The 21,984-nt window shown below is 42.8% G+C and overlaps 1 protein-coding gene across 2 annotated transcripts in view; it reads right to left on the bottom strand.

The window, feature by feature from the left end:
* The window catches only part of LOC138672847 (myeloperoxidase-like), an 80,750-nt gene extending 75,123 nt beyond the window's left edge, over nt 1-5,627 (bottom strand). For both annotated transcript variants that reach the window (XM_069761251.1, XM_069761250.1), the window contains exons 1-2: nt 5,601-5,627; nt 5,445-5,530 (exon numbers count right to left, since the gene is read on the bottom strand). In XM_069761251.1, coding sequence (XP_069617352.1) covers nt 5,445-5,520 — 76 coding nt within the window. In that variant the 5' untranslated portion in view covers nt 5,521-5,530; nt 5,601-5,627. The remainder of the gene's footprint in view (nt 1-5,444; nt 5,531-5,600) is intronic.
* Nucleotides 5,628-21,984: the final 16,357 nt, after the last annotated feature.

Below are 21,984 nucleotides of genomic sequence, written 5' to 3'. Positions count from 1 at the left end.
ACAATTCTGTGCACACTTAAAAAGATGGATACCACCGCAACAGACGCTGAAAGAAGTCTACAGTGTTTCTAACTGCCTCATTGTGATGGGTGGTTACATTGGGGGTTTCGTCTGAGTTGCATTTTTGTGGGATTTACACGGAAACCCCAACGTAAGTGCTTAGAGTAGAGCACAAGACTGTGATCCCAGCTTTATACTCCAAAATATTAGTAATAAATACCCTAATTTATCCTGCACAAAAGCAGCCACCACTCATGTCTCTCATCTGTCACTGGAATTTTAGGGGGTCCCACGTTACTGGTAGAACAAATACTTTGGAAAAGGCAACATTGCTCCTACCCCCTCAAATAAAATCTAGTGAAATCTGTGCTCCTAAATCCAAATGCCCCCTCCTTCTGAGCCCCACTGTGCCTAAGCCATGGTAAACAGCCACATGTTTGGCATAATTGTTTAGGGGAGAGCACATTTATCAATTTGCGAGGTGCGTGTCTCCATAAGTACAAGCTGGGCGCAATGTATGGGGGCTCTACACTATATGGGGGCTCTACACTATATGGGGGTTCTACACTGTATGGGGGAACTATGTACAATGTATGAGCCCTAAACTGACATACGGTATTTGAATATTACAAAATAGTCACTGCAGCCAAAGATGAATTTATTGAGAGGTGAATTTTATACAATGGGGTCACTTTTGGGAGTTTTGTACTGTTTGGTACCTTAGGGGCTACGCAAACTATTTTAGCAAAATCTGTGCTCCAAAAGCTAAATAGCACTGCTGCCTTCTCAGCCCTAAAGCACTGAAGCTTCTATTATGAAATCAATTGGGGGAGGTTCTGTTTATTTGGCAACTCAGTGGCTCAGCTAATGGAGCCCCCAATTATTCTAAAAGAAAGTCGCGTTCCTCCCCATCTGATCCCTGCCATGTGCTCCGCGATCGTTCACCATCACATATGGGGCACTGTCTTGTTCAATAAAAATTGAATAATAAATTATGGGGTCCATTTTAACTTATTACCTCTTGTGGAAATTCATGATTTGGTGCTAAACAGTACTTTAGTGGGAAAAAAAAATAATGTTTTGTTTTCACATATAAATGTTAGAAAGTTTTGTGAGTCTCCTGTAGGTTAAAAATAGTCAGTACACCACTAGAAGAATTCCTTGAGGGGTCTAAGTTCCAAAACGTGGTCATTTGTAGGAGTTTCTGCCGTTTTGGCATATATGATACTGTCACATTCTGTAAAAATTACATAACAAATTTTGGGGTCCATTTTCGCCTGTTTTCCCTTGTATAAATTATACCATTTTGCTAAAACAGTATTTTAGAGTAAAAAATGTTTTTTTTTATCACATCTATATGTTAGAAAGTTTTGTGAATCACAAAAATGCTTAGTGCACCACTAGATGAGTTTCATGAAGGGTCTAGTTTCCAAAATGCAGTCACTTTTACAGGGCATTTTGGCATTCCAGACAAATTTTACGTTTCAAAAATCAAATAGCGCTCTTGCCTTTCTGAGCCCCACTATGTGCCTAAACAGCAGTTTTTGACCACGTATGGGGAAGTATGGCATTGAGGAGAAATTTCATAACAAATTATGGGATCCATTTTCTCCTGTTATCCATTGTGAAAATTACAAATTTGAGGCTAAAACATATTTTTATGGGAACAAAAAATAAAATATAATTTTCACATCTACATTTTAAAAATTTCCGTGAAGCACCTATGGATTCAACATGCTAAAAACAGATACATTTCTTGATGGGTCTGGTTTCCAAAATGGGGTCACTTGTGGGGGTTCCTGCTGTTTTGGTACCTCAGTGACTCTGCAACAAGGGTATCGTCATGCTCAGAAGAAAGTTGGTAATAAACTTTGCTTTCCAACTTTTCTCTTGCAAAAGTGAATAATTTGGGGAATATGCAACATTTTTATGAAAAAAATAAAATTTTTCATATATGGTAATAACCTAATGATATCAAATTCTTTGTAGTACCTGTGGATTCAAACTGCTCACTATACCCCTAGATAAAATCCTTGAGGGGTATAGGTTCCAAAATGGGGTTATTTGTTGAGGGTTTCTGCTGTTTAGGCTCTTTAGGGACCCTGCACATGTGACAAGGTGCCCACAATCATTTTCAGCCAAATTTGTGTTCCAAAATTCAAATAGTGCTCCTCTTCTAAGCCTGTCCTGTCCTAATAGAGGTTTCTGACCACATGTGGGTATCAGTGCGCTCAGAAGTAAGTGGGTAACTTTCTCATACTATTCCTTATAAAAGGGAAAAATGGGGCTAAAGCAACATTTGAGGAAAAATTGCATTTTGTTTTTCATTCCATTTTACATTACTTCCTGCGTAACACGTGAAAGGTTAAAAAATTCCCTGGCAACAATTTTGAGTTTGAGGGGTGCACTTTTTTAGATGGTATAACTTTTTGGGAGTGTCTAATATATAAAGAGAGGTAGAAAAATGGATTCTCTAGAGTGATCCATAAGGTTAAAACTTCACGGCATACCACCAAGTGCCCACATTACAAACCTTGGTTTGATCACATTAGAGAATCCATTTTTCCTCCTCTCTCTGCAATTGAAGCACCTCTGACCCTCTGACCAGGGCGGCTCCGTGCGGTGATCCACTACCAGACAAAGTGCAAGTAACTACTTGCTAGCTAGGTACAATATATAAAACACTGCAACGTTTCGCAGAATATACAGCTCTGGAAAAAATTGAGACCAGCACATCAAAACCCTGTCATGATCACCCAATCTCTAGACCTGAACCCCATTGAAAACCTCTGGAATGCAATCAAGAGGATGATGGATAGTCACAAGCCATCAAACAAAGAAGAACTGCTTACATTTTTGCATTTTACTCAAAAATATACCAATAAAGAGAAAAATCTGAGAAAATGAACACTTTTTCCAGAGCTGTATAGTTTGAAGAGCCTTCCGGGGACTATAGAGAAAGACCTGACGTGAGAGGAAACCATCACTGCACAGTTTCTCCCCTTACTGATCCTAGTGATGTGACAGGTGTCTTGCTATGGAGGACACTTGTCACCTGGAGCAGAACGGGCAAAATCCATTCATTCTGATTTGTCTTGTCTCTGCCTTTGGACCCCAGGCAGTTCCCTACACTAGATTTTCTTAATTTGGGCAGTTTAACTTGCATGACAGGTTCTCTTTAAAGTAAGATGAACAATCCTAAGAATTTATATGGGTCATAGGAAGCTGCATGTACTGTAGCTATACCTTGATATCTGCGATCCGATGTCTTGTTCCAGAGAGGTCCACTTTTTTTTATATAATTAAATGATCTGCTAAGGACTGGGCCGGACACTGATTGTCCTGTTTCTGGGGCTTATTGTAAATGAAAGGTGGAGTTACCAGTGTGAGACTTGTAATAGTTATCAGTGTTACCAGTATGATGTGTAATGGCCGCTCTCGGCTCTCCCGATCTCACTGCAGAGCTGTGTGTGATTATACCTGACACATCTGCAGGTTCCTCTCAGCTTCCAGCTCACAGGCAGGCAGGATTGTAATACAGCAGAGCTGTGAGAGCTGCAGTAAATGTGTTTGTAAGGGGATAAAGTTTAGTTCTACTGTCTTGCGGTAGTTACACGTCTCACACTGGTAACATGTCCATTTAGTTAATATAATCTCTGGATGAAGATCCTCATATAGAGCAGTGTCTGGCCCATTTCCCTGAAAAGCTCAATTACGTATAAGAAATATGGAATAAGACATCAGATCCCCGATATGAAGTTATCATTTTATTAAGCTTCCTATGACCTACATGCCCATATATATGGCTTAGGAGGGTTGATCCTACTGACAGATTCCCTTTAAGAATGAAGTTTTGCATTCACCTTAACAGCTACAGATCAATAAATTTGTAATAGTGGATGTAAATATAAAAAATACAAATAATAGTAATAGTACCACTAAATATAAAATTAAAGGGATAGTTCAGCACCTGTCTCTAGTCTATCCGATCAGACACTAGGCTTGGAGAGACACTGCTGTATGGATATGGGGCAGTTGCAGAGACAACTCTCTGATATACAGCTGGTCATGTCTAATAATGATGTCAGATGGTTGCGTCTACAACTGTCCTGGCTGCCTACCGCAGTCTCTCGTTCACACCAGTCAGATCAGCCTTTGGAGAGAGATGCCGATTATCTCTTTTATAGCAAGTCAAGATTCCTATAGGAAAGATTAAATGGATATTCCCACCTTGTGCTTAATCCCATGGTATATGCCATAACTGTATAATAAATGTGGGTTCCTAGATTCAGAACGTGACTCTGTTGTGTGCTGCTGTCAATGGTGAGATGGTCTGAATCTTTTCACTGACATAAGAGAGCATCAGGGTCCCGATGTTAAGAAAAATGCAAGTTCCCACATGTACTACACAAGTATGGAATATCCTGCCATGATAGGAAAAACCCTTCAATCAATCAATCAATCAATCAATCAATCAATCATCTTTTCTTGTCATTTCCTCATTTCATTTACAATTATCAGTAAAGATCCTGAGAATGGAGCAATCTTTCATATCATATGTAAGTGATTGTTCCATTATCTATGAGACTTGTTGAGACAGCTGAGTGCAGATGTTTATGGGTACATGCCCATGTTGCGTTTTTGCGTGCATTTTTTTGGTGTCTTAGTGTGCATTTTTTTTCCCCCTATTCATTAAAATGGGTGAAAAATGTTGCAAAAACACTGAAACGGCTTCAAATCTTCGATGAAAAAAATAAGCAACATGGGCATGAGACTTCGGAAATCTCATTCACTTTTCTGGAACAGTAAAATGCTGCATTTTTTATGGCAAAAATGGTTTGGGAAAAAATGCAGGAAATACGCGATGTGTGAACATACTTCATTTAACACCTCAATAAAAATGTATCCTTAGGATATATTACAACTATCGCTATCGTTATATATATGGATCTCTGTAAAGAAAGAGAGAGGTTACAGAGCAGTGAAATTTATGTAAGCGCTTGTTCACACATTGTTTTTTGCCTTCTTTTTTCAATGCAGAGTTTCTGAAATTTCAAGCACATGCAGCTTTTTTTCCTTATAGATTTGAGCCTTCAGAAACTTTTTTTTTTCTTACTTAATCTGCAGCCTATCAATTCTTACAGCTTTTTGGCAACTTTTTTCATCCATTCAAATGAATGGTGAAAAACGTAAGCAAAAAATGCATAAAAAATAACCACAAGAAAATGTAAAAAAATGTGGCCACATCGTGCTTAATTTACAGTGTTTTTCATGCCAACACTCTGGTCTTTGTAGCACGAAAGTTTGCTGCAAATATAAATGTGTGCACCTACCCTAAAACTTACTGTGTAAAAATTGTAATGAAAAAACTTTTTTTTTCCAGAGTACCATAGATAATAATAATACTTTATATTGTAACCCAATTACAAAGAAAACTAATTTACCTTGACAGGAAGTTGCATTTATCTGTGTTAGTGAAGTTGCCAGCAGGAATACAGCAGAAATATGCAGAAACTTCATTTTGCGACATCTGAAAAAAAAAAATACAATGAAAGAAAACTAACTGATATGAGTCACTGTAAAAGACTTAAGCATCTTACCTGCTCTTTCTCTAAGTAAAGTCTCTCCACTCACCTTGTAATTTATAGGAAGGGCTGTTAAGAATGACAGGACAGAGTGACATCCCATGGGCCGGTCCAGTAATGTGGCAGCACCAATCTGTAGGTTCCTGATGGTTACGTGCAGGATATTATCATAAAAATAAAAAAAAATTAACATTTTTGTAATCTGCTGAATATCTAGATAACATTGCAGGGAGACAGTAGCCGATTAGATATTAATATATCACATTGTATATCAATCAAATTCACTGTTGCAATATTTGATTTACAAAAGGAAGTACTGATATATCTAGAAATCAATGCAATAAATCAAAAAGCATTGTTTTTTCCAAAACTTAAAAAAAAATCTATTTTGTTAAACTATGGCTGCGAGAGGTGTGGGCATGGCATTGAACCATGCTTACTTGGACTTGGAGATGGTGAAGGTTAAGTCTTTTCAATGAAACCATTAAATTCTACCGAGCCATTTTGACTATTGCATGAATTTATGCCTAGTGATCGATCTGTGGAGGATCGAATTTGAGTTAAATTTCCTGAAATTTGCAGTTTCTTGCGAATTCAAACAAATTGAGATTCAATTCGCAGTTTGCAGAAAAAAAAACTTACATGTCCTCATTTCCCACACTGCTGAAGCATTAGAGAAAAGGCTAATATCGTTTTGCAGGACCTCCTCATAATTGTATGACTTCTTACAGATATCATGCCTTGTACAGTGGTGGTCATTACCTGGGCCATCACAGATCACACATTTCCAGTAGAGCACAGTTTGTATGGCAGGGTCACTTTCCATTTCCAGAGTCACTATGCAAGTCTCTCACTCCTGTAGAGTGTAAGCTCTTATATTCAGCAGGGTCATATTTCTCTTCTGTAGAGTGTAAGCTCTTATGGTCAACGGGGTCCTCTCTCCCCTGCAGAGTGTAAGATCTCATGGTCAGCGGGATCCTCTATCACACCTGTAGACCGTGTGCTATTGTGGTCAGTGGGGTCCTCTATTGCTCCTGTAGAGTGTAAGATCTCATGGTCAGCGGGATCCTTTATCACTCCTGTAGAGTGTGTGCTATTGTTGTCAGTGGGGTCCTCCATTGCTACTGTAGAGCATAATCTCTAATGGTCAGCGGGGTCCTCTCTCACTCTTATAGATTGTATGCTCTCGTGGTCAGCGAGATCCTCTCTTACTCCTATAGAGTGATGTACAATAACAGGTTATATTGTGATACCGAGTTAGCCAGAAAAATCGATGTGAATAGTTTTGTGCTCAACGATCACAAAAGTATTCTTGGAGTGATACCTTTATTGGCTAACCAAAAAATAATATATGCTTGCAAGCTTTCAGAGCACAGAGACTCCTTCTTCAGGCAAGATTACAAATGTATTCGGAAGAAAAAGGCAAATTGGTATCTATTTTGGGGAAACTATGCAAATACTACAAACAAGGATGAATCTACACAGACAATCAATCAGGAATGAAACGGACACGCATGTGGGAAAACATTTCTCTGGACCTGGACATTGTATGATGGATTTAAAAGTCTTAATATTAAAAGGTCATTTGACACTAGGACTCAATTTAACACCTGGATTTATGACTCACTACATGGATACAATTCACCCCTCCAACAGGTAGACTTCATATAACTAAGAAGAACATTCCCACTGCTTCTCCATTTGTAACAAAATGTCTAACTTGATTTCCTTGGCTTATCTTTATGAGGCATCACACCTCCCACCCCCTGAACAAATGTCCTATTGTAGTATTCCTTAAATGTTGTGTTTTTTTCTAATTAATTCATTTGAAATCCAGCCTGAAGAAGGAGCCACTGTGCTCTGAAACCTTGCAAACATATATTTTTTTCTGGTTAGCCAATAAAGGTACCACTCCGAGAATACCTTTTCATCATTGGGCATAAAAGTATTTACATTGCCTCCTGAAGAGTGTAAGTTCTCATAGTCAGCGGGGTCATCTATTGCTCTTGAAGAGTGTAAGCTCTTATGGTCAGGATGGTCCTCTATCGCTCTGAAGGGTGTAAGCTCTTATGGTCAGGAGGGTCCTCTATCGCTCCTGAATAGTGTAAGCTCTTATGGTCAGGAGGGTCCTCTATTGCTTTTGAAGGGTGTAAGCTCTTATAGTCAGGAGGGTCCTCTATTGCTCCTGAATAGTGTAAGCTCTTATGGTCAGGAGGGTCCTCTATTGCTTTTGAAGGGTGTAAGCTCTTATGGTCAGGAGGGTCCTCTATTGCTCCTGAAAATTGTAAGCTCTTATGGTCAGGAGGGTCCTCTATCGCCCTGAAGAGTGTAAGTTCTTATGGTCAGGAGGGTCCTCTATCGCTCCTGAAGAGTGTAAGTTCCTATGGTGAGCGTGATCCTCTATCACTCCTAGAGAGTGTAAGTACTTATGGTTAGCGAGGTCCTCTATAGCTCCTGAAGAGTATAAGCTCTTATGGTCAGCAGGGTCCTCTATTGCTCCTGAAGAGTATAAGCTCTTATGGTCAGGATGGTCCTCTATCGCTCTGAAGAGTGTAACTCTTATGGTCAGGAGGGTCCTCTATTGCTCCTGAAGAATGTAACTCTTATGGTCAGGAGGGTCCTCTATCGCTCCTGAATAGTGTAAGCTCTTATGGTCAGGAGGGTCCTCTATTGCTTTTGAAGGGTGTAAGCTCTTATGGTCAGGAGGGTCCTCTATTGCTCCTGAATAGTGTAAGCTCTTATGGTCAGGAGGGTCCTCTATTGCTTTTGAAGGGTGTAAGCTCTTATGGTCAGGAGGGTCCTCTATTGCTCCTGAATAGTGTAAGCTCTTATGGTCAGGAGGGTCCTCTATTGCTTTTGAAGGGTGTAAGCTCTTATGGTCAGGAGGGTCCTCTATTGCTCCTGAAAATTGTAAGCTCTTATGGTCAGGAAGGTCCTCTATCGCTCTGAAGAGTGTAAGTTCTTATGGTCAGGAGGGTCCTCTATCGCTCCTGAAGAGTGTAAGTTCCTATGGTGAGCGTGGTCCTCTATCACTCCTAGAGAGTGTAAGTACTTATGGTTAGCGAGGTCCTCTATAGCTCCTGAAGAGTATAAGCTCTTATGGTCAGCAGGGTCCTCTATTGCTCCTGAAGAGTATAAGCTCTTATGGTCAGGAGGGTCCTCTATCGCTCCTGGTGGGTGTAAATACTTATGGTCAGCAGGGTCCTCTATTGCTCTTGAAGAGTATAAGTTCTTATGGTCAGGAGGGTCCTCTATCGCTCCTGGAGAGTGTAAATACTTATGGTCAGCAGGGTCCTCTTTCTCTCTCGCCTGTAAAGTGTAAGCTCTTAAGCTCTTATGGTTCATATAGATTCTCTTTCCTCTCCTCCACGTGTATTTTCCAAGCAAATACAAACTTTCCATTGTAACGATTTGCACAAATTTATTCACAAATTTAATTGGAAAAGATTTTTTTTTTAAAAGATCCCCTATCTATGCATGTTCAATCATGGATGCCATTCCTACGAATGGCTACAAGGAGGTTGTAAGTTCATTTTCTCCCTGTAGCCACTGCTCAGGCACGCTAACAGGATTCTAATGATATGCACCTGCAGATTAACTTTTTAATTGTGAATTGAATTTCTGGATGTGACCGGCTCACTATAAATAACCCAAAACTATTTCATGTTGTTAGTTGCTCGTATTAACTGCTCTGTAAGGACATAAGTAAGGAAGAGCATGAAACACATTATAACTCTATCAAACAATGTTTGAATTTGCATTCTCAGCAGGTAACCCTATAACTGTTAGTGTCAATCCAAATTTTTCTTCCCACGGCACATGTCTGCTTTTACTGCTTTTCTGTGTTCTCATTATAAAGCATGTGCTGTGGTATGTTACAGTACATAATACCATAGGGGAATCTATATCTTCCCCAAGTGGCTGGTTGGAGCCTGACCAGGGTACAGGATACTAAGACCTAGTCCTTATGGGTCAATTTATATGTATTAAAGGGAACCTACTATAGTAAATGGGTTATAATATCAGCTACACTAATGTTGTGTGTCATAGGCCATAGGATATAACATGAAAATAGACCACATTCATCATCGGGATCAGAATCCTAGTCACTCTTCACTTATGCACCTTTTGCTCGGCATTGGGACTCCTTCCCTGAAAGGGAACCTGTCACCATGAAAATGCAGTCCAATATGCAGGCCCCATGTTATGGAGCAGGAGAAGCTGAGTATACTGATATATAGTTTTGTGTGGAAAAGATTCAGTACAACCTGTGCTTTAATCATTTCAACCTGTGTTCTTTCTGAGATTTCGGTCCTATCAGTGACTGACAGCTGTACCTGTATGCACACTTTTATAAAGAGATGTATCAGTCATTGATAAGACCGCACACTGGACCAAAATCCCAGAAAGAACAAAAGGTTTAAATGATTAAAGCACAGGTTGTACTGAATCTTTTCCCACAAAACTATATATCAAGCTACTCAGCTCCTTATGCTTTATACCGTGGGGCCTGTAGACTGGACTGCATTTTCATTATGACAGGTTCCCTTTAGCCACAAAGCATTACATATGTTCCTCAAGGTACAGAACCCATAATCACCCTTGTGCTAATTTCCCTGGCATTAAACAGTATATTTACACCCATCCAATATATAAATATACCAAATAATTACATGACACATTGACTTAGTGGATAAAATAATGGCCACAGTCGTTATTTAAATAATTACTAACAGTCAAAATTCATCAACAATGAAGCGGTGATGTTGTGTGCGACATGCTGGTGTAGCGCAGGCACAGCTTTCCTTGAGAAGTAGTGGCAACTGGGCATCTGGTACTGGGGCACTGCGACGGACATAGGGTCTCGAAAATCCTCTGTGTCCACCAGGCGAAAGGCAGCATTTCTGTAGCCCACAGCTTGCTGATGGAGAAATTCAACCTCTTAGCTTTGTCATGGCTAGGAGGAAAACGTCTTTTACTTGTCCACATCTGAGGGACTGAGGGCTGGCTGCCGTGCTTAGACGGAGTTGAATACCCACTTATAGTATTAAGCTGCATGGTACATAAATCCTAATAAGTAATTAGTACCAAAGAATAGGACAATAACATGACCTATCATCATATAGCATACATATATCCGAAAAAAGATGATAATTAGTCAGATAGTAGAAAACAACAAAAGGCTTTATTATTTAAATAACACCAAGTGTGAGGCGGTAAGATACAGACAGGAGTCTAAAAACAGTGCTGCACAAACAATGGCAGGAGACGTGTGACAGGAGGTCAGATAGTCAAAATAAGCTGGTGGGATAGATAGACGGTGTGACCCACACAACAACCACACATAATATTTTGGCTCACAAACATCTTCCAATGTACTCTGTGCAAATACTGGGCGCTGCAACCATATAAAATCTCATAATCAGCTGCTGAATAATTAAACAGAGGCACAGCGCCACAGAAGATAATACAAAGAGACAGAGCGCATAACATATAATTACCCACCGCAATGAGAGAAGACACTCCTGGCACACGTTTCCGCCCCAACGCGCGTTTCGGTAGAGAACCTTCGTCTAGTTAGACGGAGTTGAGTAGGGTGTCCCCAGCAAACTGCTGGTCTGTGAGGAAGGTACAGGCAGAGATGTTATGTTGCCTTGATCAAAAGGTGGTGTCGATGTCAGAGAGCGCTCAACAACAGCAGGTGTTTCCACTTACAAATGTCCTGACGACCTGCCAATCACACTGCCTGTTGCGGGTAAAAAGGTGTAAGGTCTGCGTCCAAAACCATGTGCGACTGCTGTCCCCACAATCACAGAGGATGAAGATGATGCGTATGCACTTGATGGGGCAGACGGTCGTTGACCCGGCCCACTAGGCCGCATTGTAGCACAGTGAGTTTCCCACTGCAACTTATGCCTCATATCCATGTGACGGTTCATGCATAAAGTACTCAAGCTAGTGATTTTTTGGCCTCTACTGAGATTTTGTTGACAGATCTTACAGACAACATGAGTTGGGTCATCCTTTGCAATGTAAAAAAATGCCCAGGCTATGCAAGGCTTAGAGCCCGTGCGACCTGAAGAGCCACCACGACTTCTGGTCTGAGGCACAGTTGTAGTTGAGGAAGCAGTTGTTGACGTTCTTCCAGTACTCCGTCTCTGTCCAGGAAGGCGCACCGTTACCTCACCGTCAGACTCGTCACTAGCATCCTCCTCCACCTCCTCTGCTGACCTCATGGACTGGCAGACTGGGGGTTGACAGTAAGTGGGGTCTACAACCTCGTCATCATCATCCTGTGTGTTCTCACACCCGTTGTCCTCAGAGCCAACCTCTTCCTGCCCTGACCGAAAAGTCAAGTTTTCGTTCCAATCAGGTATCTCAGTCTCATCATCACCTTCCTCATTGTATCCACCAACAGGAGTTACAGTTTTGGAACGAGGGTCTACATTATTCTCAGAACCTTCTTCATCTGGGCCTGGATCCGACTCACAAAATTTCTGGGCATCAGTGCAGATCATTTCCTCATCTGGATTCAGAGAAGCTCTGGAGCAGACCTCTGATTCCCAGGCTATAGTATGCGTAAACAGCTCTACAGACTCAACCATGTGTGTTACCCCATGCTCAGACGGGCAGCTGGAGACTTGGGAGCTGTGAGGAAGCAAGTGCGATTGGGGTGACAACTCTGAGGACTGGAGTAGTTGTGATGTTGAAATTGACATGGAGGAGAGCCCACTTGAACGAGCACTTGATATCCGTACAAGCACCTGCTGTTTTTGTGCCGCATCTGGAATTCTTGGCGATGCTTGTGGCGATGGTCGTAAGAAAAGGATCATATCCGATTGTCCACAAAAAGAAGTAGACATCTTACTTTGGCTGGAAGATGGTCTTTCTTCTGCAGATGTTACTGTTGCTTTACCACCTACCCCACGGACACAACCTTTTTCTCCCTTTCCAACACGCCTATTCCCCTTTCCACCATCAGCAGGCCTTTTGTCACTCATTTTAGTGCTTAACTAATTGGCAACTCTAACAAATGATAATTCTTGCTAAAGGACACACAAAATTATATAGTATAATAATAATGGAGCTAACTAAAAAGAAATCCAACTGTGTCCAGATAAATGGAAAAAACGTAGTTCTACGCGAAACATCAGATGAAACATAATAGAAAAAACACGTATTTACGAACAAGAGATAAACTTTATTAAATAGAATAAGAACAGACAATATAAAATAGCCAACAGTGCTATGAGTGAGCCAAGAAAAATCAAAACAGGCATCACCAATGGATGGGCAAATGGATCACTAAAAGTGACAGATAGCAAATAATTCCCTCAATACAAAACATCATGAGCACTAGGGTGTAAGTGTAAGGGTGTAAGGGGCTGTGGCATCACCATTTGGATGCTGGTGAGTGGCGTTCTATGTAAACCTTATTACTCCTCGATATAATGGAACTAGAGAGAGTACAAAGGAGGGCAACAAAATTAATAAAGGGGATGGGAGAACTACAATACCCAGATAGATTAGCGAAATTAGGATTATTTAGTCTAGAAAAAAGACGACTGAGGGGCGATCTAATAACCATGTATAAGTATATAAGGGGACAATACAAATATCTCGCTGAGGATCTGTTTATACCAAGGAAGGTGACGGGCACAAGGGGGCATTCTTTGCGTCTGGAGGAGAGAAGGTTTTTCCACCAACATAGAAGAGGATTCTTTACTGTTAGGGCAGTGAGAATCTGGAATTGCTTGCCTGAGGAGGTGGTGATGGCGAACTCAGTCGAGGGGTTCAAGAGAGGCCTGGATGTCTTCCTGGAGCAGAACAATATTGTATCATACAATTAGGTTCTGTAGAAGGATGTAGATCTGGGGATTTATTATGATGGAATATAGGCTGAACTGGATGGACAAATGTCTTTTTTCGGCCTTACTAACTATGTTACTGTGTTACTATGTTACTATATACTAATGGCTTAGGACCTTTGGACCTTTAGGGATCCTATTTCTGGGCGCTACTATATGCCTACAACCTACTATCTACTTCTAACCCTATAAGCCTCTATATCATTAGCCATATATATTTTTCACTGGGGACCGAGAGATTTGAGGATGTTTGTTCTATTTGAATATATCTGTATTTATGTTTCCTTACACCCTAGTGCTCATGATGTTTTGTATTGAGGGAATTATTTGCTATCTGTCACTTTTAGTGATCCATTTGCCCATCCATTGGTGATGCCTGTTTGATTTTTCTTGGCTCACTCATAGCACTGTTGGCTATTTTATATTGTCTGTTCTTATTCTATTTAATAAAGTTTATCTCTTGTTCGTAAATACGTGTTTTTTCTATTATGTTTCATCTAATTGGCAACTCTGTATCTGTAGTTGTTGGCACAACAACCGATGGATGAAAACCGAGCAGTACTGAGTGGCCAAACTGTGGTACTAGGCCCAAAACTATTAACTGGATTAGATGCAGTGAAAATAGAGATACACAGGTGGTATAGTTTGTTTCACAGGCAGGCTACTCTGCTGATGTGCAGACACTGCTCCTAGGCCCAAAACTATTAACTGGATTAGATGCTGTGAAAATAGAGATACACAGGCAGTATAGTTTGTTTCACAGGCGGGCTACTCTGATAACCTGCAGACACTGCTCCTAGGCCCTAAACTATTAACTGGATTAGATGCAGTGAAAATAGAGATACACAGGTGGTGTAGCTAGCTTCACAGGCCGGCTACTCAGATGGCTATCAGATAATGCTACGAGCCCAAAAGGATTGGCTGAGCTAGATTGTCGGGGTCGTCACGACAATACCCTTCATCCACCAGTCATTCTAAATCAGATTAGGAGCATGTTGGTACCGGATAAGAATGAGTCAGACACAATGCTGGTTCAAACTCATTGCACGCTCGTGTGTAACGTCACAGCAACAACTAAACTTTATTTCATATACATAACATTATATAGTCCATTGGGGGAAGGTGTGCAGAGGGCAGGGTTAGGCGGGGTTTAGGCAATGTATCTAGTATTCAGTCCTTCTGATTGGCTATGACATCATCTGATGAATCTTCCTTTGTCCACATCTTGTTAAGTTTCCATTTCTCCAGAAACGATACTTTAGCTTCAGAAACGAAAGTAGATTCTTGGCAAGTACAAAAACTAAGGCAAAAGTGAATACTGGCAGCCATCTTAAATACAGTTAAATTTGCATTTGCAAGCGAAGGGAAAAACTTATTGTTTCACAGCATAAGAATATATAAAAGTACAAAAGGGTATAAAAACGTATATTTTTACCTTGACAGATTACACCAAATGCTGTGACAAACACTTGCACAGCACTGGCACAGACCTGCCTGGGAAACAGTGCTATGAACTGCTGTAACCTACCCTGAAAAGGGCTGATATTACAACTAGTCCCGACTCCCTAAACCTATCTGTCAGAAAATTTGCTTGTAAAAAAAGACTCTTTGACTGCATAGCGCCCACAGCAGCAGCGGTGCCGTCTAACACTAAGCTGCAGCAGTGAGGAAATGGTGGCGACGGGGCAAATGGCTGGTTCTTATAGGGCAAGGACATGTGACATACACAGCCAATGACACATGCCCTTGCTTGTGTGCATCACATGCACATTGCTGTGTGTGTGCACAGCTGATAGGCTGAGAGACTGCACCGCCCCACTGTAAATGCGGAAAAAAAAAAAATGGAGATCGGCGTTATTTCAGCACAGATCTATCCCCCCACCCCCCCCCGCCCACTATACACTGAAACACTCTATTAACAATGATAAACAGTTTTAATGTGCAAATCAAGCGAGGCTTTTGCCGAACGAACAGTTATCGAACAGAAACTCGAACAGACGAATTTTAAGCAAATTGTTCAGGTTCGTCGAACGACTCAAACACCGCCCAAAACAGCTCGAATTTGAGACCTGAACTCATTGCTGGCAGCATCCAGTGACCTGATCTCATTGCTGGCAGCATCCAGTGACCTGATCTCATTGCTGGCAGCATCCAGTGACCTGATCTCATTGCTGGCAGCATCCAGTGACCTGATCTCATTGCTGGCTGCATCCAGTGACCTGATCTCATTGCTGGCTGCATCCAGTGACCTGATCTCATTGCTGGCTGCATCCAGTGACCTGATCTCATTGCTGGCTGCATCCAGTGACCTGATCTCATTGCTGGCAGCATCCAGTGACCTGATCTCATTGCTGGCAGCATCCAGTGACCTGATCTCATTGCTGGCAGCATCCAGTGACCTGATCTCATTGCTGGCTGCATTCAGTGACCTGATCTCATTGCTGGCAGCATCCAGTGACCTGATCTCATTGCTGGCAGCATCCAGTGACCTGATCTCATTGCTGGCTGCATCCAGTGACCTGATCTCATTGCTGGCAGCATCCAGTGGCCTGATCTCATTGCTGGCTGCATCCAGTGACCTGATCTCATTGCTGGCTGCATCCAGTGACCTGATCTCATTGCTGGCTGCATCCAGTGACCTGATCTCATTGCTGGCAGCATCCAGTGACCTGATCTCATTGCTGGCAGCATCCAGTGACCTGATCTCATTGCTGGCAGCATCCAGTGACCTGATCTCATTGCTGGCAGCATCCAGTGACCTGATCTCATTGCCGGCAGCATCCAATGACCTGATCTCATTGCCGACAGCATCCAGTGACCTGATCTCATTGCCGGCTGCATCCCGTGACCTGATCTCATTGCTGTCTGCATCCAGTGACCTGATCTCATTGCTGGCTGCATGCAGTGACCTGATCTCATTGCTGGCAGCATCCAGTGACCTGATCTCATTGCTGGCTGCATCCAGTGACCTGATCTCATTGCTGGCAGCATCCAGTGACCTGATCTCATTGCTGGCAGCATCCAGTGACCTGATCTCATTGCTGGCAGCATCCAGTAACCTGATCTCATTGCTGGCAGCATCCAGTGACCTGATCTCATTGCTGGCTGCATCCAGTGACCTGATCTCATTGCTGGCTGCATCCAGTGACCTGATCTCATTGCTGGCTGCATCCAGTGACCTGATCTCATTGCTGGCAGCATCCAGTGACCTGATCTCATTGCTGGCAGCATCCAGTGACCTGATCTCATTGCTGGCTGCATCCAGTGACCTGATCTCTTTGCTGGCTGCATCCAGTGATCTGATCTCATTGCTGGCTGCATCCAGTGACCTGATCTCATTGCTGGCTGCATCCAGTGACCTGATCTCATTGCTGGCAGCATCAAGTGACCTGATCTCATTGCTGGCTGCATCCAGTGACCTGATCTCATTGCTGGCAGCATCCAGTGACCTGATCTCATTGCTGGCAGCATCCAGTAACCTGATCTCATTGCTGGCAGCATCCAGTGACCTGATCTCATTGCTGGCTGCATCCAGTGACCTGATCTCATTGCTGGCTGCATCCAGTGACCTGATCTCATTGCTGGCTGCATCCAGTGACCTGATCTCATTGCTGGCAGCATCCAGTGACCTGATCTCATTGCTGGCAGCATCCAGTGACCTGATCTCATTGCTGGCTGCATCCAGTGACCTGATCTCTTTGCTGGCTGCATCCAGTGATCTGATCTCATTGCTGGCTGCATCCAGTGACCTGATCTCATTGCTGGCTGCATCCAGTGACCTGATCTCATTGCTGGCAGCATCAAGTGACCTGATCTCATTGCTGGCTGCATCCAGTGACCTGATCTCATTGCAGGCAGCATCCAGTGACCTGATCTCATTGCCGGCAGCATCCAATGACCTGATCTCATTGCCGACAGCATCCAGTGACCTGATCTCATTGCCGGTTGCATCCCGTGACCTGATCTCATTGCTGTCTGCATCCAGTGACCTGATCTCATTAGTATTAGTAATTGAAGAACAGGGCAGAGTCAAGGGTAATAGATAATAGAAGTCTTGGCACCTTTAGGTGTAGAGGTTGTAATTATTGTATGTTTATGAAGGTAGGCGATCATTTTGAAAGTGTGACAACAGGGATAATATACAAAAGAAAGCATTTTGCCAATTGTAAGAAAATGGGGGGTTTTCTATCTGTTCCAATGCTCTTGTCAATTAAATTATATCAGCAAGACTAAAGGTACCGTCACACATAACGATATCGTTAACGATATCGTTGATTTTTGTGACGTAGCAACGATATCGTTAACGAAATCGTTATGCGTGACAGCGACCAATGATCAGGCCCCTGCTGGGAGTCCAGAACTTTATTTCGTCACTGGATCTCCCGCTGACATCGCTGAATCGGAGTGTGTGACGCTGATTCAGCGATGTCTTCACTGGTAACCAGGGTTAACATCGGGTTACTAAGCACAGGGCCGCGCTTAGTAACCCGATGTTTACCCTGGTTACCATTGTAAAAGTAAAAAAAAAAACCCTACATACTTAGATTCCGGTGTCTGGTCACGTCCCTCGCCTTCAGCTTCCCGCACTGACTGTGAGCGCTGGCCGGACGTAAAGCACAGCGGTGACGTCACCGCTGTGCTTTACGGCCGGTGCTCAGTCAGTGCGGGAAGCTGAAGGCAGGGGACGTGACCAGACACGTCTAAAACCGCCTTTTTCCTCAAATAACGGATCTGTCATTTTTTTTTTACGGATCCGCTATTTTCCCATAGACTTGCATTAGCGACGGATTGTGACGGATGGTCGTCCGTTCCATCCGCCATGCGACGGATCCATCGAAATTTGGCGGACGTCATCTAGACATAGACGGACATTATAACATTTTTTGTCAACGCCGAAATGGCGGATCGCGACGGATCCGTCGCGTCTGCCATTCCATAGAATGGCCGCCTATGGTCATTTCGGCGGATCCGTTGCCCCAATCCGCTTTTTCGATTGCGCATGCTCCAAAAAGAAGATACTTTTCTCAGACAACCCCCAAGTAACGGATCCGTCAAAAAAACGGATCTGTTAGAACCGTTTTCTCAACAATTGTGACGGATCCGTCGATCCGTCACTATGTCGAAAGTGACTGACGCCAAACAACTGAAGTGTGAAAGAAGCCTTACCTGGCCTTATGCATCAGCCCTACTGGGTGCTTTTCCTTATTGTGAATATTATCCCTGACTGGAGGGTCTGTGTGTCTTGAAAGTTATTCTATTTGACTGACTATATTAGCTTATATGCCCTTTTATATAAATACAAAGATTAAAACAATATGAATGTATTAAAACAATGTGAATCTATGCCCCATATGTAAAAAAAATTGGACCTCTGTGGATTATGGAGTATTAATTCCTTTTACCCTTTTACAGTGTCGGACCTTGACACAAGAAACATTATCTTCTCATATTGTCTAAAATTAGTTGTATTTCACTAAGCGTTCCACTGCCAATAGGGGTGTAACGCATATATTCTTGTCAGTGGAGCGCACTGTGATACACATAGTAAATGTCTGGTCGCAGACATCTTCTCCTTCGCATACACGCTGACGTCTACTTCCGGTCACGTGATCGAACGTTTAAAGATGCATTGGAGCGCACTGTGACACACAAGGATATACGGTCATGTGTTTCCTGACTTTGGAACACACTGTAACATTTCTGGCCGCATGATTCAAAAAGTGACACACATGCTAAGTAAGTTCGGGCATATATAAGGAAAGAGAATTAGTTTATGGGGCTGTTTACATCAGCATATTGGTTTTGGGGGAGCCATCCTCGTGTGACCACAAGTCTTATCATATGACCCAGTCCAACAAGGTCTTTCTGGCCTGATGACTACCAGAGTCAGATAAGTAGCCTTTCTGTAAAATTACCTAATTTACTACTCATGATGAACCTTGGATAAGGAGAAAAGTGTCAAGTTGATAAATGGCTTTATTATGCTGCTTTTCTTGTTAAAAAAGATTGATGTTTTTTAACTATTTACAGAGATTACCAATGGTTTAGTTGTTAAATGGGTAACCACATGGTAATTTCCATGTGAAATGAGTGATGCTTGTGTTATGTACAGAGAATAATAATGGTTTAGATTTAGCGACTTTTAAAGCCAGTTGTGTTTTAATGAAAAAAAAAAAGCAAACAAACTAAGGCCATCTTCAATTATCCAACATTCATGGTCTGAGTACAGACTGGCCTGGGATCTCCAGTCCCAAAGTCAACAGCTCCATAAAAATCAATGTGGCTGTGGACCAGTCAACCAGTGCCCAGCACGTCCATTGTGGTTCATACTTGGGCCATGAAAGTCAGATGTGTGAAGCTGATCTTATAAAATGCAAAACAAAGACACAAATGGAGGTCACCATCAGCAAATTATTCAAGAGATAAGTGGGATCTACCTAAAGCATGTCAAAACATGAACACCAAGAAAAACAGAAACATGCTATATAGCAGGGACCACCACTAATATATAACTCTAGCATGCTGAGATACCACTCTGGCTTTCACACTTGCCAGCTTAGTAGGTTTTGTTATCTCTTTATTGTTTAGCACAAACTATTAAATAGCCATCCACTATTCAATATTTGCTCTATATTATTGATGGTATTCTGTGCTGTCATGTCCAGGGGGTTGATCCCGATTTGGGATCTATGAAATATGTTTGGTTTTAAATGTTTTTATATTTGTGATGTGTTTCTTTTGGTTGATCTTGATAAATAAAATTAGGAAGAGAGCCACCACTTCAGTCCACTGGTTCACCGGAAAGTTCTCCCACTCGGCAGTGCACTGGAAGACAGTGAGGAAAGCCTCCATGTCATCCGCAGGACTCATCTTCCACAGCGCTAACCGGACTTTGTACTGTGTCTCCGAATGGACCGTTGTTGCTGGGGAGGACGCCTCCTGCAGAGCCACAATCTGTTGCAGAATCAAATTGTTGCAGCTGCTGCTGCTGAAACTTCTGCAATTTCAGCTGTTGCGCTTGAGAGCCGGACAATTGTCTTTGCATATCCTCCATCTTGTCAACAGGCTTGGGCTGCAGCATTGCAGGCCTGATCACCGACATGCAGCACGCTTTGGGGTATGCCTCAGTTCACACTGCCGCATTTTCCAACCATATGTAGTGCAGCCGTGTCCTCACTGTACAGTGATAAGGCAGTGCCCCAGGAAAGTTCAAAGTAAACGTAGTTTTAATGTGCAAACTTACAAACACAACGGGAACCTCCGGATTGCAGCCGGGAAACAAGACAGTCCGTAAATGTGTCCGGTTGCTGAGGGCGACTGCATCACCATACTACGCTGCGGTGTGCCAGGAGTTCGCTTTGCTTGGTTCTGTGTATCTTCACCCAGGCTGAGATTTTGCAGACACGTCTGCTCTGCACCTTGCAAACTCCACACTGACATACCCAACACTCCCCTGAAGGGGTTTTTACCAAAGAACTTGTGGCTGCAGGCCACATGGAAAACCAGGGCCTGGGGAGGAAACAGACCGCCCTACTACCTTCCTGTTGTCCATTTCAAAAATAAAAGCCCATGGCAGGTTTTCCTAAATATGTCTTGGACAAATAGCTTGCCCAAGATTAACACACACTTTTATTCTGCACTGCAATCACAGCTATGCCCGTGACTGCAATGCACTCCCACGGCCTCACTATGCTTCTTTGTGCATCTTGGGGGACACATAGCGACCCTCGCATATGACCCCAGTCACTGCCTCACACCCCACATGGCATGATGTCATCACACAGCCACTAAAATAGGAAAATCTCCCCACAAGCCCCTATACACAGTATCATGTCTCAACACAGCTTCACTGGCCCCACACTGCCCTCTCGCATTGCACAGTATGATGTCCCCACTCAGCCCTCATTATGTTCCATTTAATCGGTACCAGTGAAAGTGACACACCGGACAGAGCGCAGCCGCGTGGTGCAGGACGCCACTGCATAAAGTCTTTTAGCTGACCTGGTCCGCGGGCTGCACCAGAACAGCCAAAGAGCCACATGTGGCCCTCAGGCAGCACTTTGCCCACATCTGATTTAGGCTAATAGATAAGGCTAGGTTCACATTGCGTTAGTGGGTGTCCGCTAACAGAATCCGTTACATGGCGCAATTGGCGCAATTAACGCTATGTAACGGATCCGTTAGCGCACCCATTGACCGCAATGTGCTAACGTATCGCTAACGCATGCCTTTTTTGGAATGCGTCAGCGATGTCCCGTTATTTTTGAACGGACCTCGAACGCTGCTTGCAGCGTTCAGGGTCCGTTTTCGCTAGCACAGATCGCGCATCTGCGCCAGCGGGATCGCTAAACGCAATCCCTTTTTGGACATTGCGTTAGCGCATTCCGTTAGCGTATGCGCTAAACGGATTGCACTAACGCAATGTGAACCTAGCCTAAGGATGAAAAGAGGTAATCATATAAGAACATGATTAAACAAACCCTGATGAGGTCTTAGAATAGATTATATATTAATTAGTTCTCCAAAGTCAT

Source organism: Ranitomeya imitator, chromosome 3 (genome assembly GCF_032444005.1).
Source record: "Ranitomeya imitator isolate aRanImi1 chromosome 3, aRanImi1.pri, whole genome shotgun sequence".
NCBI lineage: Eukaryota > Metazoa > Chordata > Amphibia > Anura > Dendrobatidae > Ranitomeya > Ranitomeya imitator.
The sequence above is the reverse complement of the archived record's forward strand: the minus strand, read 5'-3'. Positions and strand labels throughout refer to the sequence as shown.